Here is an 18,093-nt window from a genome sequence, read left to right as displayed (position 1 = left end):
ATGGTCTTATTAATTGCTAAGCTTCCTTCCAGAACTAAACTGTACTCCTTTGATGTTTCCCCTACAGCAGAAGATCTTTTTTGACAGGTTAGGATAAAGTCAAATGTTGAGGATTATAAAGCTAATTCCCTATACAGATTGTTGTTTTCAATCTGCCTGTTTAGCAACCATCTGTCATCTACAATAGGTGTTTGAAAACTTTTTCTATAAACAGCCAGAGTAAATATATTAGGCTTTGTAGACCGTGTGGTCTGTGTCACAACTACTCACTTTGCCATTGTAGTGTGAAAGCAGATATAGGCAATACCTAAATGAATGGGCACAGCTGTGTTTCAATAAAACTTTATTTACAAAAACAGGCAGCAAGCTAGATCTGGCCGTGGGCCATAATTTACTAACTTGTGTATACAACACACTCAGAGAAATTGCTTCAGTAATCAAAGTAATACTGTTATAATATTTTACCCATATTATGGGTGGTAAAACTGAGGCATAGAGATCTTAAATGGCATTATTCAGGTTAAATTGAAGTAGCCCTCCCATATTCCTCTAATTTACGTGGCGGTATAATTTTTTAAAAATACGTATAGGTTCTCCAAAGATTCTTTTTCTTCCTCTAAAAGTAGAGTGAGTTGGGTGGGTATAATCTCTTAGTTATTCACAATTACAACCTTTAGTGTGATTAGAAACTTAATATTGTTAAGTCCCTGAGAATCTTCTTTACGGAACCATTTTATATATGATAATTTTTTAAAGGTTTGCATTCACATGCAAAAACAAATACAAAAGCTGGTATATGATATAGTTTAGATTTGAATATCTTACACACCATTGACTTAATATCCAAAGACAGTGAAAACTTTAAATAATATAGACAATCTATTAGGCAGTTGTTTTAGTTCTTCTGTGAAATCAACTTTATGAAGTAATTTCTTTGTGTTGTCATGACCTGCAGTAATTGAGACTTTATCTATCTGCAGTTATCTTAGGGTCCAGAAAGTATATTTTTCCCTGTCCAGTTTCATGGTGTAGAGGATAGTATTTTTTATGGTTATCAGGTAATGATGACTCTTCTGTATGCAGAAAGTAATGTCACTACCATAGTGACATTAGTATCTGTGTAAATCAAAAGGAAAGATAGTAAGATTAATTTAACCAGAATGAAAATTACCACACTACTTTTTATCTCTAGAAGAATACTGAAATTACATGTGTTTGAGAAAGATTTAATATGAATCAGAACCAGGATTTTACTTAATAAAGTAATTAAATAGATGTTCTTAGAATATTACTTTTAAAATAAGTTGAGATTTTTTTCGACAAAAAGAATATCTTACCAAGCAACGAATTGTTTATTTTTCCACTAAAAATTGAATGTATTTATTTTTTCAGAGACATTAAACCTGACAATATACTGATGGATATGAATGGACATATTCGGTTAGCAGATTTTGGTTCTTGTCTGAAGCTGATGGAAGATGGAACGGTAAATAAAGATAAATACTAAATTATTTTATTCACAGACATTTCCCTTGCTATTTGTCTTTTATATCTGTTTTAGAAACCATCTATTTATACTGTCTACCCGTCCATCCATCCATTTGTGTATGTATGCTCCACCTCCTTCCACAAAGGAATTTGGGCATACTTATAATGGAGTTTGTCTAAAAAGTCACAAGTCATTTCAGCTGCTTGTATCAAAAATCTTAAGACTGATAAAACATACCCTTTATGAGACCCTTGTTTGCTTCTTCTTTAGCTGGTGACTTCTGTTGTATTTCAGATATTTCGAAGTTCACCAGGGGGTAAAAGAACTAAGTCTGACATAGAAAAAGAAAATGGAACTTTGTCCTCACTTTTATTTTTTTTGTTCTTTCTTTCCTAATTGCCTTGTTATTCTCAGGGACAGTGTTCAACAAATGAATCCTTTTTTCAGAGAGTTTACAAGTTGATTTAGTTTCATGTTCCCATTTGCTTAACTTTTGCTAAGCTTAAACCCCTCGGTTTTGTTGTTGTTGTTGTTTGTTTACTTAATAGCTGGGCATGTGGTGAGCGCCTGTAGTCCCAGCTACTCAGGAGTCTGAGGTGGGAGGATCTCCGGAGTGCGGGAGGCAGAGGTTGCAGTGAGCCAAGATTGCACCAATGGACTCCAGCCTGGGCAACAGTGAAGTCCTGTCCCCCCCCCCCCCCCCCCCCCCACCCCCCCCCCCCCCCCCAAAAAAAAAGCTGGGCATGGTGGCTCATGCTTGTAATCCCTTGGGAGGCTAAGGCAAGAGGATCACTTGAGCCCAGGAGTTCGAGACCAGCTTAAGCAACATAGTGAGACTCTGTCTCTATTTTAAAGAAAAAAAAAAAGTTTATATGCCACAGCTTTATTCTGTTATTTTTTTTAACTTCATTTTTTTTTCCTGGCCGTATAGGAGAGATCCAAAAAATACCGGTTTAATTGACAGATACTTTTTGGAGAACAGTTTAGTATAATACATTCCAAAAGCCATGAAAATGTCACATTAGACCAGTAATTTTAACTTCGGAAAAATTTTATTCTTTTTGTTTTTTTAGACGAAGTCTCACTCTGTTGCCTAGGCTGGAGTGCAGTGTCGTGATCTTGGCTCACTGCAACCTCTGCCTCCTGAGGTCAAGTGATTCTTCTGCCTCAACCTCCCAAGTAGCTGGGATTACAGGCAAGCGCACCATGCCTGGCTAATTTTTGTATTTTTAGTAGAGATGGGGTTTCACCATGTTGGCCAGGCTGGTCTCAGACTCCTGACCTCAGGTGATCCACCCACCTCGGCCTCCCAAAGTGCTGGGATTACAGGCATGAGCCACCGTGCCCGACCGACTTTGGAAAATTGGTCCTACAGTGAAGTTTGTTAAAAAGAGTTATGTGACTTCTGCCTCTGGCCATGATGGAAGGATTAAATTGGTACCAAATTATCACCCCCACTATAAGGAACTATAAAACTGGGTCCAGCAGTGAACAACAGGCAGCATATGCTATTATCCCTGACATAAATGAACTCATGAGGTATTCCTCACAATTGTGCAAAGACTGGGACAGTTCCTGACTCTGATGCAGAAAGCTAGAGTGAAAGCAGAGCTGGACTACCTGCAACACCTGGAATATTCAGGGCTTGGCATTGGAGAGGAAGGAATTGTGCAGAGAGAGGGCATAAAGTACTTCATGAAGGTTGGGCTGTGCATTGTACTACAAGACCATATGAGGCTTGACAATAGCAGATGATAGCATTTGAAAACAGACCAGAATACTAATCATCAAGCAGATCTCCCAGGTGAGAAACAGTGCTAGGGGAAATTGAATTTTCAGCCCTAGAGAGCCAGCTAACAACCTTTGTATCACCTAAGACCTACTCTAACCCTGACTTAACAACCTAAGTCCAAGCCCTGATAAGATCAGCAGAGTTTGGAAGTCTTCCTTCCAAGTAGAGGGTCTTACGACAAATCTTAGATTTTTGTATGAACCTACAATCACAGAGTATATCTGTAAGCCAACTCATGGTCAAGGAGATCAGTCAGTAATTTTTTTATGTGCTTACATAATAATTGTTTTTCTTCATAAGAAGGTAACAAACTCAATACTCTATAACATCTTATTGACAATGATCAGGATAAAAAAAAAAAAATCACTGAACCAAACAAAAATGGAGATGTGAATAGTGATGCAGAGTCAGATAAAAGCAGTCAGTAGAGACCTGGCTGGCACACATGTTGGACTTAGCAGACAGAGACTTAAAGAAGTGATCATAGGTGAGGCGCAGTGGCTCACGCCTGTAATCCCAGCACTTTGGGAGGCCAAGGTGGGTGGATCACCTGAGGTCAGGAGTTTGAGACCACCTGTCCAACACAGTGAAAGCCTGTTATATACAGAATTAGCCGGCCATGTCAGATGGGGTTAAAGTGCTGAAAACTAAAGATAAAGACATTTAAAAGCAGCCAGAAGGAAAGGCATATTACATACAGAGGAGAAATGGTAAGGACTGCTGACCTCTCATGAGAAATCATGGAGTGATATCTTTAAAGTGCTGAAGGAAAAAAATGTGTAAACAGGTTTCTGTATTAAGAAAAATATCCCTCAAAAATGAGGGTGAATTAAAGACATTTTCAGATAAATGGAAGATGAGAAAATCTCTAGCAGGCCTGGATGCTAAAGAATGTCCTCCATGTCAAAGGAAATGATACTGTTTGGACATTTGGATTTATAGCATAAAAAATATCATATGCAATAAATAAGTGGGTAAAGAAAATGTCTATACTGTCTTTCTTATTTAATTTACATAAAAGGTACCTGACTGTTAAAAGCAAAAATAATGTAATGTATAATTATTTGTAATTTGGGGTTTATGATATGTAGAAGTAAAGGATATGACAGTAGTCACATAAACAATGGAAGATGTGTATATGGAATTATACTGCTCTAGGATAATTGTATATAGGGAGTATAAAGTGAGAAGTGGGTAGTGCCAGGTATGACATTGGAAGAGGGAAATAGCATGGTAGTGTTGCTGAGTTGAGAAAACAGAGATTAAAATCAGGGAGGCTTTGGCATCTGGAAGTTGGGGCCACCATTCCAGAGAGGATAGAGCTGCAGGGAAAAATAACTCCACGGAGAGAGCTAGTCCTGCATGTTACAAGTCCAGTGGACTCAAAGCTGGAGATAGAGTCCCTGTAGTCTGATGTTTGCCATTCTAAATTCCTTTTGAATGCATTTGAAATGCAAATTCCAGAATGCATGAGTAATATTTCTGTCTCTATGAGTTTCCTCCAATTATATTTGTTCGTGAAAGTCTGGTGTGTCTTCCCAGTCGTTCTGATTTTGCTGGACGATAGGATATTTTATGTTTTGTTTCTAGCACACTTATTGATGAACTCAAAATGGTTTTCTTGGACGTAATATCACATTGGACTTCCATTTTCAAAACCATAGGCCTGCACCTATAATACCAGCACTTTGGGAGGCCAAGGCGGGAGGATTGCTTAAGCCCAGGAGTTTGAGACCAGCCTGAGCAACATGGCAAGACTTCATCTCTACAAAAAAATAGTTAGGTGTGGTGGCATGCACCTATAGTCCAGTTACTCAGGAGGATGAGATGGGAGGATCGCTTGAGCTTAGGACCTGATCAAGGCTGCAGTGACCGTGATGGTGCCATTGCACTTCAGTCTGGGTGACAGCAAGATCTTGACTCCAAAATAAATAAATGAAAAATGAAAATAAGTAAAAATTTAAAAAACACTATAATGAAGAAACCTTGTTTTATTTTAGATTTTTAAACTAATTTTTAGATTTTATTGTCTTATTTTTTGAGGCAGGGTCTTGCTCTGTCACCCAGGCAAGTACAGTGGTGCTTTGAGCATTTCGTTTACTTACATATTTCCCATAACCATATTTGTGCTACTGTCTCTGAATTATTTATTTTTAGATACTATCTCTTAATTTCCTACCATGGTAGATGAGGATTCAGGTCTCTTGCTCTGCTCTTGCCCAACCAGTACACTTCCTCTCTATCCTCCCAGTGTAATTATCACACAATCCCTCATTAAATCCTGTTCAGTATTTTATTATGATGATACAAATACTCATTGCTGTGTCATACAATTTGTTTCAATTGCATTTCTTTTCTTCAAAACCTTTTTATTTTTCCTGGTGTAAGTGACCACTTTGCTCTGCTTAATTTTCCGTGTAATTTTCACCAATTTATCCTCAAACTCTCCACCACGTTGAATTACTTAGTAAAAGGAATTTAGCAGCTCCTTTTTTTCCCATGGAGATATTCATACTGGAGTCTTGCATTCTCCTAATCTGGACTGTTTGTTCTAGAGACCTACCGCAGAGGTACTATCCTAGGACTACCTTTCATCGTCTTCATGGAATTTTCGTTGTTCGCTAGTATCGGACTGTGTTTCCTGGATCCCATTTGGTGATAGCTGCCTGAGGAAGGTTCCATTGGAAGTAAATATTTCATAAGCTTCCATGTCTGAAAAATGCCTTCATATTTTATTGATAATTTGTCTGGACATAGTATTCTAGATTTGAAACTATTTTTCTCTTAGAATTTAGAAGGCATTATATTGTCTTTTAACTTACAGTGTTGCTGTTAAGACATCTGATGCCATTCTGAGTCTCAGTCCTTTTATTACAGCCTTTCTCTCTATCTCTGGAAGCTTTTAGAATGTTTTATTTATTCCCAGTGTCCTGAAATGTTATGATTGTTGACTTTGTGTGGGTCATTATTTATTATCTGGACAACTGCCTCAAATCTATGAGGCTTTCCCAAATTTGTGACTTTTAAATTAAGTTTCAACTTGCTTTTTCTCTTATATCTCGGTCAAAACCGTACCAGCTGAATCACTTTACCTTAAGAAGTCAATTTCTGGTGGTGAAGTGTTTGCTATAATTCTTTTTCTTGCTCTAAAATTATCTTGGCTATTCTTGGCCCTTTATTTTTCTCTGTGATTGTTAGGATTATCATATTGTTTTATATCCATACATGTACACACATGTGAACAATCCTTCATAAACACTGGCTTATGTATTTAAGACCTGTCATTGAAATTAGAGCTTAATTTTGGGGACATTTATGTCTACAACATGGAATCTTCTTATCTATGAATGTTGTGTTTCTTTTTATTGCTTCAGATTTTCTTTTATGTCTGTTAATACAGTTTCATAATGTTCACTATTAATCCATTACCCAGATGAGTTAGATTTGCTCCTAAGTGACTTGTGGATTTTTTAATGTTACCTGTATTATAAATGATACTTGTTTAAATTTGCAGTTTAATAGCTTGTTACTCTTCTTTAGGATTAGAATTGATGTTGTATATTCATCTTGAATATAGCAATCTTACTAAATTTTATCAGTTTAAAATAGTTTATAGATTCTTCCAGATTTTTCATACAATAAATCATGTAATCCATAAATTATGACAAACTTTGGGTTTGTTTCTCAACAATCTTTATATGTACTTTTTTTTTTCTCCTACCATGGAGTCTAATGACCTTCAGTACAATGTTAAATAGGTGCAGTGATGTTGTTTCTGTAGCTTCAAATTAGTTTAATGTTTAAAGTTAGCTTTTGGTATATATCCCTTATCAAATTAAGAAATTTCTTCTCATTTCTGATTACCAGAGTTTTTCTATTATGATTCTGGTTGAAATTAAATTACTTTTCTGCATCCATCAAGATAAGGTTAGTGTTTTTCCTTTAATCTGTTAATCTGATAAATGACAGCTTTTCCATTGTTAAATCATTCATCCTTTGAGTAAATGTAACTTTATCAAGATGTTACATTGCAGTATTTTAACAGATTGCTAGTTGACTCTGCTACTATTTTGTATAGTATTGTTACCTGGCATTCTTACATGACATTAGTCATATCTCAGACTGGAGTATAATTTTTTTTCTTAAATTGTTCTTGTCTGATTTTTAGATTTAAGTCATTTTAGCCTTATAAGATAAACAGAGGACCCATATTTTCCCCTTACCCATTTTGGCTCTAGAACAGTTTATAATACAGTTATCTGTTAACTTATATCATTGGTAGAATTTACTTTTAAATCACCTTAGCCTGGGTGAAGTTTTGTTTTCTTCAATTTTATTTGGTTTTGCAGATAGATTTTGTACTATTGATTCAAATTTTTAGTGATTATAGGTCTGTTGGATTTTCTGTTTCTTCCTGAGTTTTAGTATGTTATAGTCTTTTCGATGAAAATTGTCCATTTTCTCTGAGTTTTCAATTTTACTGCCATAAAGTAATTCAGACCGCCTTCTTCCTAGTTTTAACGTCTCTGTTACAGTGTAGTTTTGCCCCCCTTTTCCTAGTATTGTTTATTTCTGCTTCTCTTTTCCTTCATAAGTTTTGATACAGAGCATTCTACTGTTCAATTCTAAATATTTTCCAACTTAAGTTAGAATTCTTCTGTGGACCACTATTTAGTGATATGCCTTTTAATATCCATAGTATTAGATTTATGTGTTTGGTTAGTTCTTCCTGGTTTCAGTTTACTGTAGATTGGGTCTATTTGGTATTAGTTTTTTTTTGTTGACATTTTTTGAAATTTGTTTTGTGATTTTGTAACAGGCCAGTTTTTATATGTTCTCTGTTTATTTGAAAAGAATAGTTTTTTTCTAACTTTTGGGTACAGATATATATGCACATAAGATTTAAATTGTTAATTTTGTCATTCAGCTTTTTTGTGTTCTTAACGATTTTATTTCTCTGATCTGTTATTCATTGTTTAAAAATCCTTATGATGGTAAATTTATTAACTTTTCTTTGTAGTCATCAATGTTTTGCACAGCTCTTTTGTAGCTGTGCCTGTTAGGTATATATTATTCAGAATTCACATTTCTTCCAGGGTATTTTCTTTTATATTAATGAATTAAAAAAAAAAAATCTTACAATGATTTTGACATTAGAATATATTTAACTAATATTACTGTAGCTATCCTAAGATTCTTTTATCATATGCCTGATATATCCCTTTCCATCCGTTTACTTTCAACTTTCCTGTGTCCTGATATTTTAAGTGCATCATTTTTAAACAGATGATTGCTGATGTTTTTCGCATTTGTTCATTTTGGTTTTGTGTGTTGTGCAGTGTAACAGTTTTGTTTAATAGGTGAATTTAATCCATTTATAAATTTTGTGATTATTATTACACTTATTTCTAGTATCTTATATGCTGTTTATTATTGGTTTTGCTTATTTCTTTGCATGTAGGCTTGAGTTTGTTCTTTCTTGCCTTCTGTTGACTTGGTCAAGTTTAGCTTTTAAATTTCTCTGTATTTGTTTGGAAGTTACATATTCTAAGTATTTTAGTGTTCATTATCTCATTTTTAAACATTTATAGTTTACCTACTGTCTATAGAGTTAATCAGTTTTTCTGCCACATTGCCAGTCAAAACAAGAAACTTAGATTACTTTACACTGTAATTAACTCAACGTAACACTCACAACAAAAATTAACTCAAAATGGGTCAAAGACCTAAATGCAAAAACTAAAACTATGAAACTCTTAGAAAAAAACAGAAGTGATAACTTTATGACATTGGATTTGGCAGTGATTTCTTGGGGATGACACAGCATTATAGGCAACGAAAGAAAAAAACTAGATAAATGGAGCAATATCTCTATTAACACTTCTATGCATCGAAGGGCACAGAGTGAAAAGGCAACATATGGAATGAGAGAAAATATTTGCAAATCATATGTCTAATAACAGGTTAGTCTCTAAAATATGTAAAGAACTCCTACAAGTCAGCAACAAAGAACAAAGGATCCTGTTAAAAAATGGACAAGAAATTTTATTTTATTTTATTTATTTTTTTTATTTTATTTTATTTTATTTTATTTTTGAGATAGAGTCTTGCTCTGTCGCCTAGGCTGGTGTCAGTGGCATGATCTCAGTCCACTTCTCCTGCCTCAGCCACCCGAGTAGCTGGGATTACAGACGTGCACTACCATACCCAGCTAATTTATTTATTTATTTTTTTGTAAAATAATAAGACTGGGTTTTGCCCTGTTGGCCAGGTTGGTCTCAAACTCCTGACCTTAACTGATTCTCCCACCTCAGCCTCCCAAAGTGCTGGGACAAGGAACTGAAATAGACATTTCTCCAAAGAAGGTACTTAAATGGACAATTAGCACATATAATTAGAGAACACTAATAATTAGAGAAACACAAATCAGAATCACAGGGATACACCATCTCACACTCAGCAGGATTGCTACTATCAAAAAAACAGAAAATAACAAGTGTTGTCAAGGGTGTGAATAAATTAGAATCCTTGGGCACACTGTTGGTGGGAATGTAAAATATGGAAAACGGTATGGGTAGCTCTTCAAAAAATTGAAAATAGAATTACCATGTGATCCAGAGTTCCTCCTCTGGGTGTATACCCAAAAGAAGTGAAAGCAGGGAGTTGAACATACATTTGTGCACTCATTTTCAGAGCAGCATTGTTCACAATAGCCAAAGGGTGGAAGCAACCTGTGTACATTGACAGATGAATGGATAAACAAAATGTGCTGTATACATACAATGGAATATCAATCAATTTTAAAAAGGAAGGAAATTCTGACATGTGCGACAACATGGATGAAACCTTAGGACATTATGCTAATGAAATAAGCCAGTTACAAAAGTACAAATATTTTATGATTCCACTTATGTGAGGTAACTATAGTAATCAAGTTCAAAGAAACAAAGTACAGTGGTAGCTGCCAGGGTCTAGGGGAAGGGGGAATGGGGGAATTACTGATGGGTACAGAGTTAAAATTTTCCAAGATGAAAAAATTTTAGAGATGGATGGTGGGGACTAGTGGCACAACAGTGTGAAGGTACTTATGCCACTGAAACTGCACACTTCTAAAAATCATTAAGATAGTAAATTTTATGTGTATTTTTACCACCGTTAAAAATAATAATTAAAAAATTTTAAAAACCTAAGAAATTTAGAATACTTGAATCCTGTTTACATCCTCAGTAATATATTTTTGTTTTTCCAGTGTTTTATTTCCAACTTATTTTTTTTAGGGGGGTAAAGTGGGTGTTTTTTAAAAATTTTTATTTTTCTATTTGTAAACTGACAAATTATAGTTGTATACATTTATGGGGTAAATTTATTTTTCAGCCCTAAGGTAGTTACTCCTGCCTCTTTTTCTAGTCCTTGTCCTCCTCCTCCTTCATTGTGTTATCCAATTAACCACCATTTAGATGTGTTAGTAAAAGGTTTACTCTAATATCTTTGTTCATAATTGCTTCTAGTATCACATTCTTCCATCTTGGTTAAATTTCTTGTTTTCCGAAGTATACCCTTTAGTACTTGTTTAGCTGAAAGGAAATATTAGTGATAGTTCACTTAGTCTTGTGAGAAAATGTATCATTTCTGTATCATAATTTAGGTAGGTAGGTAATATTATATTGACAATCATTTTGTCTTATCACTTTGAAGGTACAACTTCATTTTCTTCTGACTGCAATTTTTAGTTAATAATAATTCAGCTGTTGGTCTAATTGTTGTTCCTTAGTAGATAATCTCTATTCTTTAATGTTTTTAAAATCTCTTTGGCTTTGGTATTCTGTAGTTTAATTCCAATATGTATAGACATGAATCTGCTTTTATTTATCTTCTAAGTGCTTTTTGTTTTGTTTTGTTTTGTTTTGAGACAGGGTTTCACTCTTGTTGCCCAGGCTGAAGTGTGGTGGTGCCATCTCTGCTCACTGCAACCTTGACTTCCCGGGCTCAAGCAATCCTCCCACCCCAGCCTCCCAAGTAGCTGGGACTACAGACATGTGCCACCATGTCCAGCTAATTTTTGTATTTTTTGTAGAGTTGTGGTTTCACGATGTTGCCCAGGCTGGTCTCCAACTTCTGAGCTCAAGCAATCCACCTGCCTCAGCTTCCCAAAGTGATGGGATTACAGGTGTGAGCCACTGTACTCGACCTCTTCTAAGTACTTTATGCCCTTCCTGCATCCAAGAATTCAAGTCTTATATCATTCTTGAAAAAATTTAAGCTTTGTCTCTTTGGATATTGCTTTCCACTATTCTCTCTTTTATCTCATTCTCTTATGCTGTGTTGAATTTGTCCATTCTAGGGTCCGTACGTGTTAGCCTTTATTCCAAATTTTCCATTTTTTAAGTCTTCATATTAGATGCTAGTTAATTTCTTCAGCTCTTCTTCAGGTTTATTATTCTTGTCAACTGTATCTAATCCACTGTTTACCTATTTATTGCATTTATTTTTTTCAATGACTATTTTCATTTCTGGGAGTTCTGTTTGATTTTTAAAAACTTTCGTGTTGTTGATTTTTTTAGGTCTTTAATAATTTTAAATATACTTATTTCATAGAGTGGATCTGATTGTTGTTAGGGATCCAATTGTTCTGTTTGTTAGGATTTATGAGTTACTCATAATAGACAGTTTCCTCATTTGGTTTATATTATTGGATTGTGAGCTCATATTCAGCGACATTTTGTGTTTAAGAATTATATCTGCTAAATTTGAGCATGTGTCCTCCACAGTAGATTTTAATTTGTTTTGCTTCCTAGAGGCAACTAACCTTGGGTCAGTGTTAATGCCAATTTCTTTTTCTTTTTATTTCTTTCTTTCCTTTTTTATTATACTTTAAGCTCTAGGGTACATGTGCACAACATGCAGGTTTGTTACGTATGTATACATGTGCCATGTTGGTGTGCTGCACCCATTAACTCGTCATTTACATTAGGTATATCTCTTAATGCTATCCCTTCCCTCTCCCCCCTCCCCACAATAGGCCCCAGTATGTGATGTTCCCCTTCCTGTGTCCAAGTCATCTCATTGTTTAGTTCCCACCTATGAGTGAGAATATGCAGTGTTTGGTTTTCTGTTCCTGTGATAGTTTCAGAGAATGATGGTTTCCAGCTGCATCCATGTCCCTACAAAGGACACGAATTCACGCTTTTTTATGGCTGCATAGTATTCCATGGTATATATGTGCCACATTTTCTTAATCCAGTCTGTCACTGATGGACATTTGGGTTGATTCCAAGTCTTTGCTATTGTGAATAGTGCTGCAGTAAACATACGTGTGCATGTGTCTTTATAGCAGCATGATTTGTAATCCTTTGGGTATATACCCAGTAATGGGATGGCTGGGTCAAATGTTATTTCTACTTCTAGATCCTTGAGGAATCGCCACACTGTTTTCCACAATGGTTGAACTAGTTTACAGTCCCACCAACAGTGTAAAAGTGTTCCTGTTTCTCCACATCCTCTCCAGCATCTGTTGTTTCCTGACTTTTTAATGATTGCCATTCTAACTGGTGTGAGATGGTATCTCATTGTGGTTTTGATTTGCATTTCTCTGATGGCGAGTGATGATGAGCATTTTTTCATGTGTCTGTTGGCTGTATGAATGTCTTCTTTTACGAAGTGTCTGTTCATATCCTTATTCCACTTTTTGATGAAGATGTTTGTTTGTTTCTTGTAAATTTGTTTGAGTTCTTTGTAGGTTCTGGATATTAGCCCTTTGTCAGATGAGTAGATTGCAAACATTTTCTCCCATTTCTTGGCTTGGGAACTTTTGTACCACAGAAGCGGTGTGCATTTGCATCCCAAATGTTGAGACCATATGATGTAATGTTATGAATTTCTACAGGAACAATATTTTTCATTCATCACACACGAGTCAAGATAGATAAAATGTCTTGTCCTTCTCTGCTTTGTGGCAGATTTTTATAATGTACCGTTTTTCTTAAACAGTATACATTTTAGGGTGTGTATATAGGGAAGCCTTTGTCTTCAAACTCCTCACTTCATGTAAGCTAAGCGTAAGGTCTTTTCTTCTCTTCCTTTGTTTTTGTTTTGTTCTTACCTTATGTAAGTGTAAGGTATTCGTTTTTGTGTATGTTAAAATTCGAGAACCTAGGAAATGAAAACCAACAATTTCCCAACCCCACTCAGCTCTAATGCTTATTCTTCTGATTTTTAAGTGTTTCTTGATTACTGACCTCTAAGAATTTCTCTTTGTAAAAAAGTTCTTTTATATGTTTATACAAATAATTGTTATATTTTATCTAGCTTTTTTTTTTTTCCTTTTGAGACAGAGTCTTGCTCTGTTGCCCAGGCTGGAGTTCAGTGGCGCAGTCTTGCTTACTGCAAGCTCCGCCTCCCAGGTTCACGCCATTCTCCTGCCTCAGCCTCCTGAGTAGCTGGGACTGCAGGCACCCACCACCACACCTGGCTAATTTTTTTGTAATTTTAGTAGAGATGGGGTTTCACCATGTTAGACAGGATGTTTATATAGCATTTTTAAGAGTTTGTAAATGGAAGGGTTTTTAAGTTATTTAATCTCATTACTAAAATGTAAGTCTCTCCTAATTATTCAGAATTGGAAATGTAGTCTAGAAAATCCAAAATATTAACTGATATTCTGCTTTAGGAATGTTCATGTTTTGGATAAGTTCTTCTAAAACATGTAAAGGGTCAATATTCTTTTACTTCAAAGTACCTTACAACAAATATACCCAGGATTTTTCTAGTTACCTGTTTTATTTTTTCTTCCACTTTTTTTTGTAGAGACAGGGTCTTGCTATGTTGCCCAGGCTTATCTCAAACTCCTGGGCTGAAGTGTTTCTCCCACACTGACTTCCCTAAGTGCGAGGATTACAGATGTGAGCTACCATGCCTGGCTTTAATTACTATTTTCTAGTTAAACCTAACCTGCTATAACAAGCACTCAACTTTTTCTCTCTATTGGAACTTTAGTTTTTGAAGGATATACCTCTTCTTTTATAGTTTTTTAAATTAGTAAGTAGTTTGTTGTACATTATTGACATTTATTTTCTTAGGTTTCTATTAAGGAGTTTAAATATAATCTCCAGGCTTTTCATAGTGTTGGCCTAAATATCAGGAGCTTTTTCCCCCCATCTCATTGTAAAATTTTCACAGCTTCATTTTTTTTTTACATGTATAGGTTTGACAGGTAATGATCAATAATGAGTGTTCTAAACCAAATATTCAGTTTGTTTTTAATGGGTATGATGGTTTAAATTGTTCCTCTCAATGTCATCAGCTACGTAACAGCTGTAATAAAAGTTCTATAGTGTTACGAAATCTGGAAAACTATTAATGTGGGGATAATACAAAATTTAACATAATATACAAGGATTATTATTTTTCAGATAATGACAAAGATGTGTTTATGAGATAATAATGTCTTGTGTATCTTAAGTAACTATTTTAAATTTAAAATTATTTTATTTCTAATATAGTAGATTAATAAAAATGTAAATTTCTTCAGGTTCAGTCCTCAGTGGCTGTAGGAACCCCAGATTATATCTCTCCTGAAATCCTTCAAGCCATGGAAGATGGAAAAGGCAGATATGGACCTGAATGTGACTGGTGGTCTTTGGGGGTCTGTATGTATGAAATGCTTTATGGAGAAACACCATTTTATGCAGAATCTCTGGTGGAGACATACGGAAAAATCATGAATCACAAAGTTAGTATATTTTACTTTTGTTCAAATTAATGTGGTAAATAACACATATAATAAAATCATTTTTAAAGAGAAAATATTTTTCTAAAAACAGTGAACAATCACATTTCTATCCTAGTACGGGACACGACAAACATAAATAGTCAAAAACCATAAATTATTCAGAAGTTACTAGTTCTCATTTTCTTGTATTTTATTAGAGATGCTGCTAAGTAGGAAATTAAGTGGTCTCTCCAGTAGAATAACAAAGGTCCTAAGCAGAGAATTTAGATCGTTGCTTACTATAGTATATGTATATAGTATATGTATAATCATGACTAGAATGTGTGTAAAAAAAATTTTCAACTTTAGTAGTAATAAGTGCAATACAAATTTAAAATAAGAATGAGATACTTTTTTTCTTATCAAATTAGCAAAGATCAAAAGACAAATAGTACTATGTACCATAAATAATGTAGTGAGATGGGCATTCTAAGTTAGGAATATAAATTGGTGTAATCTTTCTGTTCAGAAAGTATACAAGTATGCACTTAGAGCCTTAAAAAATGATTAGAGGGTTTGATTGAGCAACTTCTGTCTAGGAATCTACCCTATGACATTTTCAGTAGAACAAAGATATATGTATAAGGATACCTATTCTAATATTATTTATGATGATAACATTAGAAGCAACACAGATAGCACAACAAGAACAAATAAATGAAACTTTAATATATTTAGTACTAAGTGAAATAGACTTCATAATAATAAGAAGAAAGGTTTTATTAGCAGTCTTAGAAGATTGTGAGCAGTTGCAAAAACCTAGAATATGAATATCCGATAGAAGAGAATGATAATCTGTTCTTTTTAATTTGTTCCAGTGAAGCAATTATGATTAGTTGCTTTACATATATAAAAATCAGTTTTATAGGGTTTATGTTTTCTACCTGGTTGCAAAGACAATGTTTCAAGTAGTTACAAAGAGTTGAAAGACTGGAAATAGCAGCAAGGTTGTAAATAGCATGTACATCATTTGAATTAGAAAAGAATATTGTAGTATAAGATGATATTTAACAGCACAGATTACAGCTTCAGTTTGAATTCTGGTTCTGCCACTTACTAGATGTGTAATGTTGAGAAAGTTATTTGAATTCTCTGTGTCTTTATTTCTTCTATAATAGTAGCATAGTAGGAGTACCCACCTAAAATGGTTGTTTTGAGGGTTAAATGAGTTAAATGAGTAACATATTTTAAATAGTGTCAGATACGTATTATGTACTTTAAAAATATTATTAATCATTAGTATGTAACTTATATGACCATTATCAATCATCTATGGTCGATTTAAATATTGAGTCAAATTCCACTACTTTTAAGTAATTTCTCTTCATTCTGATAGCAGTTTAAGGTATTTAAGGTATAATGTATTCTTTTTTCTATAGCACATGCATGATAACTCATATATGAAATTAAAAGTCCTAGGAAAATGATCTTCTGTCATTCATCCCTGTATTCCTTTAGTATTAGTACTTTGCACCAACATGTTATTAGACATATTTAAAAGAAAATGTGTTTTTAAGAAAATAAATAAGTCAACCAACTTACTTAGTATGTTAAACACTGATATATATTTTGTTTCTGTTTTTCTCTGTTTAGGAGAGGTTTCAGTTTCCAGCCCAAGTGACTGATGTGTCTGAAAATGCTAAGGATCTTATTCGAAGGCTCATTTGTAGCAGAGAACATCGACTTGGTCAAAATGGAATAGAAGACTTTAAGAAACATCCATTTTTCAGTGGAATTGATTGGGATAATATTCGGAACTGTGAAGCACCTTATATTCCAGAAGTTAGTAGCCCAACAGATACATCGAATTTTGATGTAGATGATGATTGTTTAAAAAATTCTGTAAGTATGACACTGTGAAGAAGTTCTATCCCTCTGTTTCTTTCTAATATGGTTATATAGTAATTTTTTGGTTTATAAGTATTTTGCTAGGATGGTTTTACAATTACCAGTTATCAGTCAGTGATCATGGCTTCCACTGCTTATTCTGTCACAAATCAAATTAAGAAGAAAGTTAACTGAGGTGAATATAGTTATTTGTGACTAAGAACAAAATTAGAATTCAAAGCTTTACCTCTTAGATATCTAAGTTATGCCATTAAGCTTCCTAAGAGAACAAATTAGATACTTAAAAAAGCAGATTTTATGATTGCAAAGTGAAGAGGTTGGCAAATTTCTCTCTAGAACCATAGAACTGGACAAAATTATCAAAAACAACCGTGTCAGGGCTTGATACAACAATTGAAGAGAAATAAATTGAGAAGCATTTATTTGTGAAAAGCTACTGAACTTTAGTTAAAGTCACATATACCACACACTTCCATCCCCACTACTGACTTGGTCTGGGACAGTAGTACTAGTAACATGGAACTGGATAGAAAAATCAGCAGCTTTGCTGATACAGAGGGCAGATTCCAGGACTAAATACCCAAGCCCAGTGTGTTGCTGCTAACAATAGCTAACTTGGTAGGAAAGCAATAGGGAAAATAGTCCACAGACGTGGTATAGCCCTGAGCTATAACCCTGCCTGAGGTGAATAGCAGACCTCAAGCCAATTATTCGGCCAGTCCACTAGCCAAATAATTCAACCATTGAATTCAACCATTCAACCATGTGAGCCATGCCAAAACAGGCCAGCATAGTGTATCGACCTCTGCTATAACCCTTTATGTTATATGAGATTAAAATTTAGGAAAATAAGAACTTAAAATGTTTGTGCTTTTTGCCTTTTTAGTCGTCTTCTTCTTCTTCTTCTTCCTCTTCTCCTTCTCCTTCTCCTTCTCCTCCTCCTCCTCCTCTTTCTCCTTCCTCCTCCTCTTCTCCTCCTCCTCTTCCTCCTCTTCTTCCTCCTCCTCCTCTTCTTCTTCTTCTTCTTCTTCCTCTTCTCCTTCCTCTTCTCCTTCCTCTTCTGCTTCTCCTTCTCCTTCTCCTCCTCCTCCTCCTCCTCCTCCTTCTCCTCCTTCTCCTCCTTCTCCTCCTTCTCCTCCTTCTCCTCCTTCCTTCCTTCCTTCCTTCCTTCCTTCCTTCCTTCCTTCCTTCCTTCCT

General features: G+C 34.9%; 1 protein-coding gene across 2 annotated transcripts in view; it reads left to right on the top strand.

Annotated features, from left to right (window-relative positions):
- Positions 1–18,093, top strand: part of CDC42BPA (CDC42 binding protein kinase alpha) — a 312,993-nt gene that overhangs the window by 142,710 nt on the left and 152,190 nt on the right. For both annotated transcript variants that reach the window (XM_023203616.2, XM_023203615.2), the window contains exons 6-8: positions 1,393–1,486; positions 14,809–15,009; positions 16,642–16,890. In XM_023203616.2, the coding sequence (XP_023059384.2) occupies positions 1,393–1,486; positions 14,809–15,009; positions 16,642–16,890 (544 nt within the window). The remainder of the gene's footprint in view (positions 1–1,392; positions 1,487–14,808; positions 15,010–16,641; positions 16,891–18,093) is intronic.

The sequence above is a fragment of the Piliocolobus tephrosceles genome, chromosome 1 (assembly GCF_002776525.5).
Source record: "Piliocolobus tephrosceles isolate RC106 chromosome 1, ASM277652v3, whole genome shotgun sequence".
NCBI lineage: Eukaryota > Metazoa > Chordata > Mammalia > Primates > Cercopithecidae > Piliocolobus > Piliocolobus tephrosceles.
The sequence above is the reverse complement of the archived record's forward strand: the minus strand, read 5'-3'. Positions and strand labels throughout refer to the sequence as shown.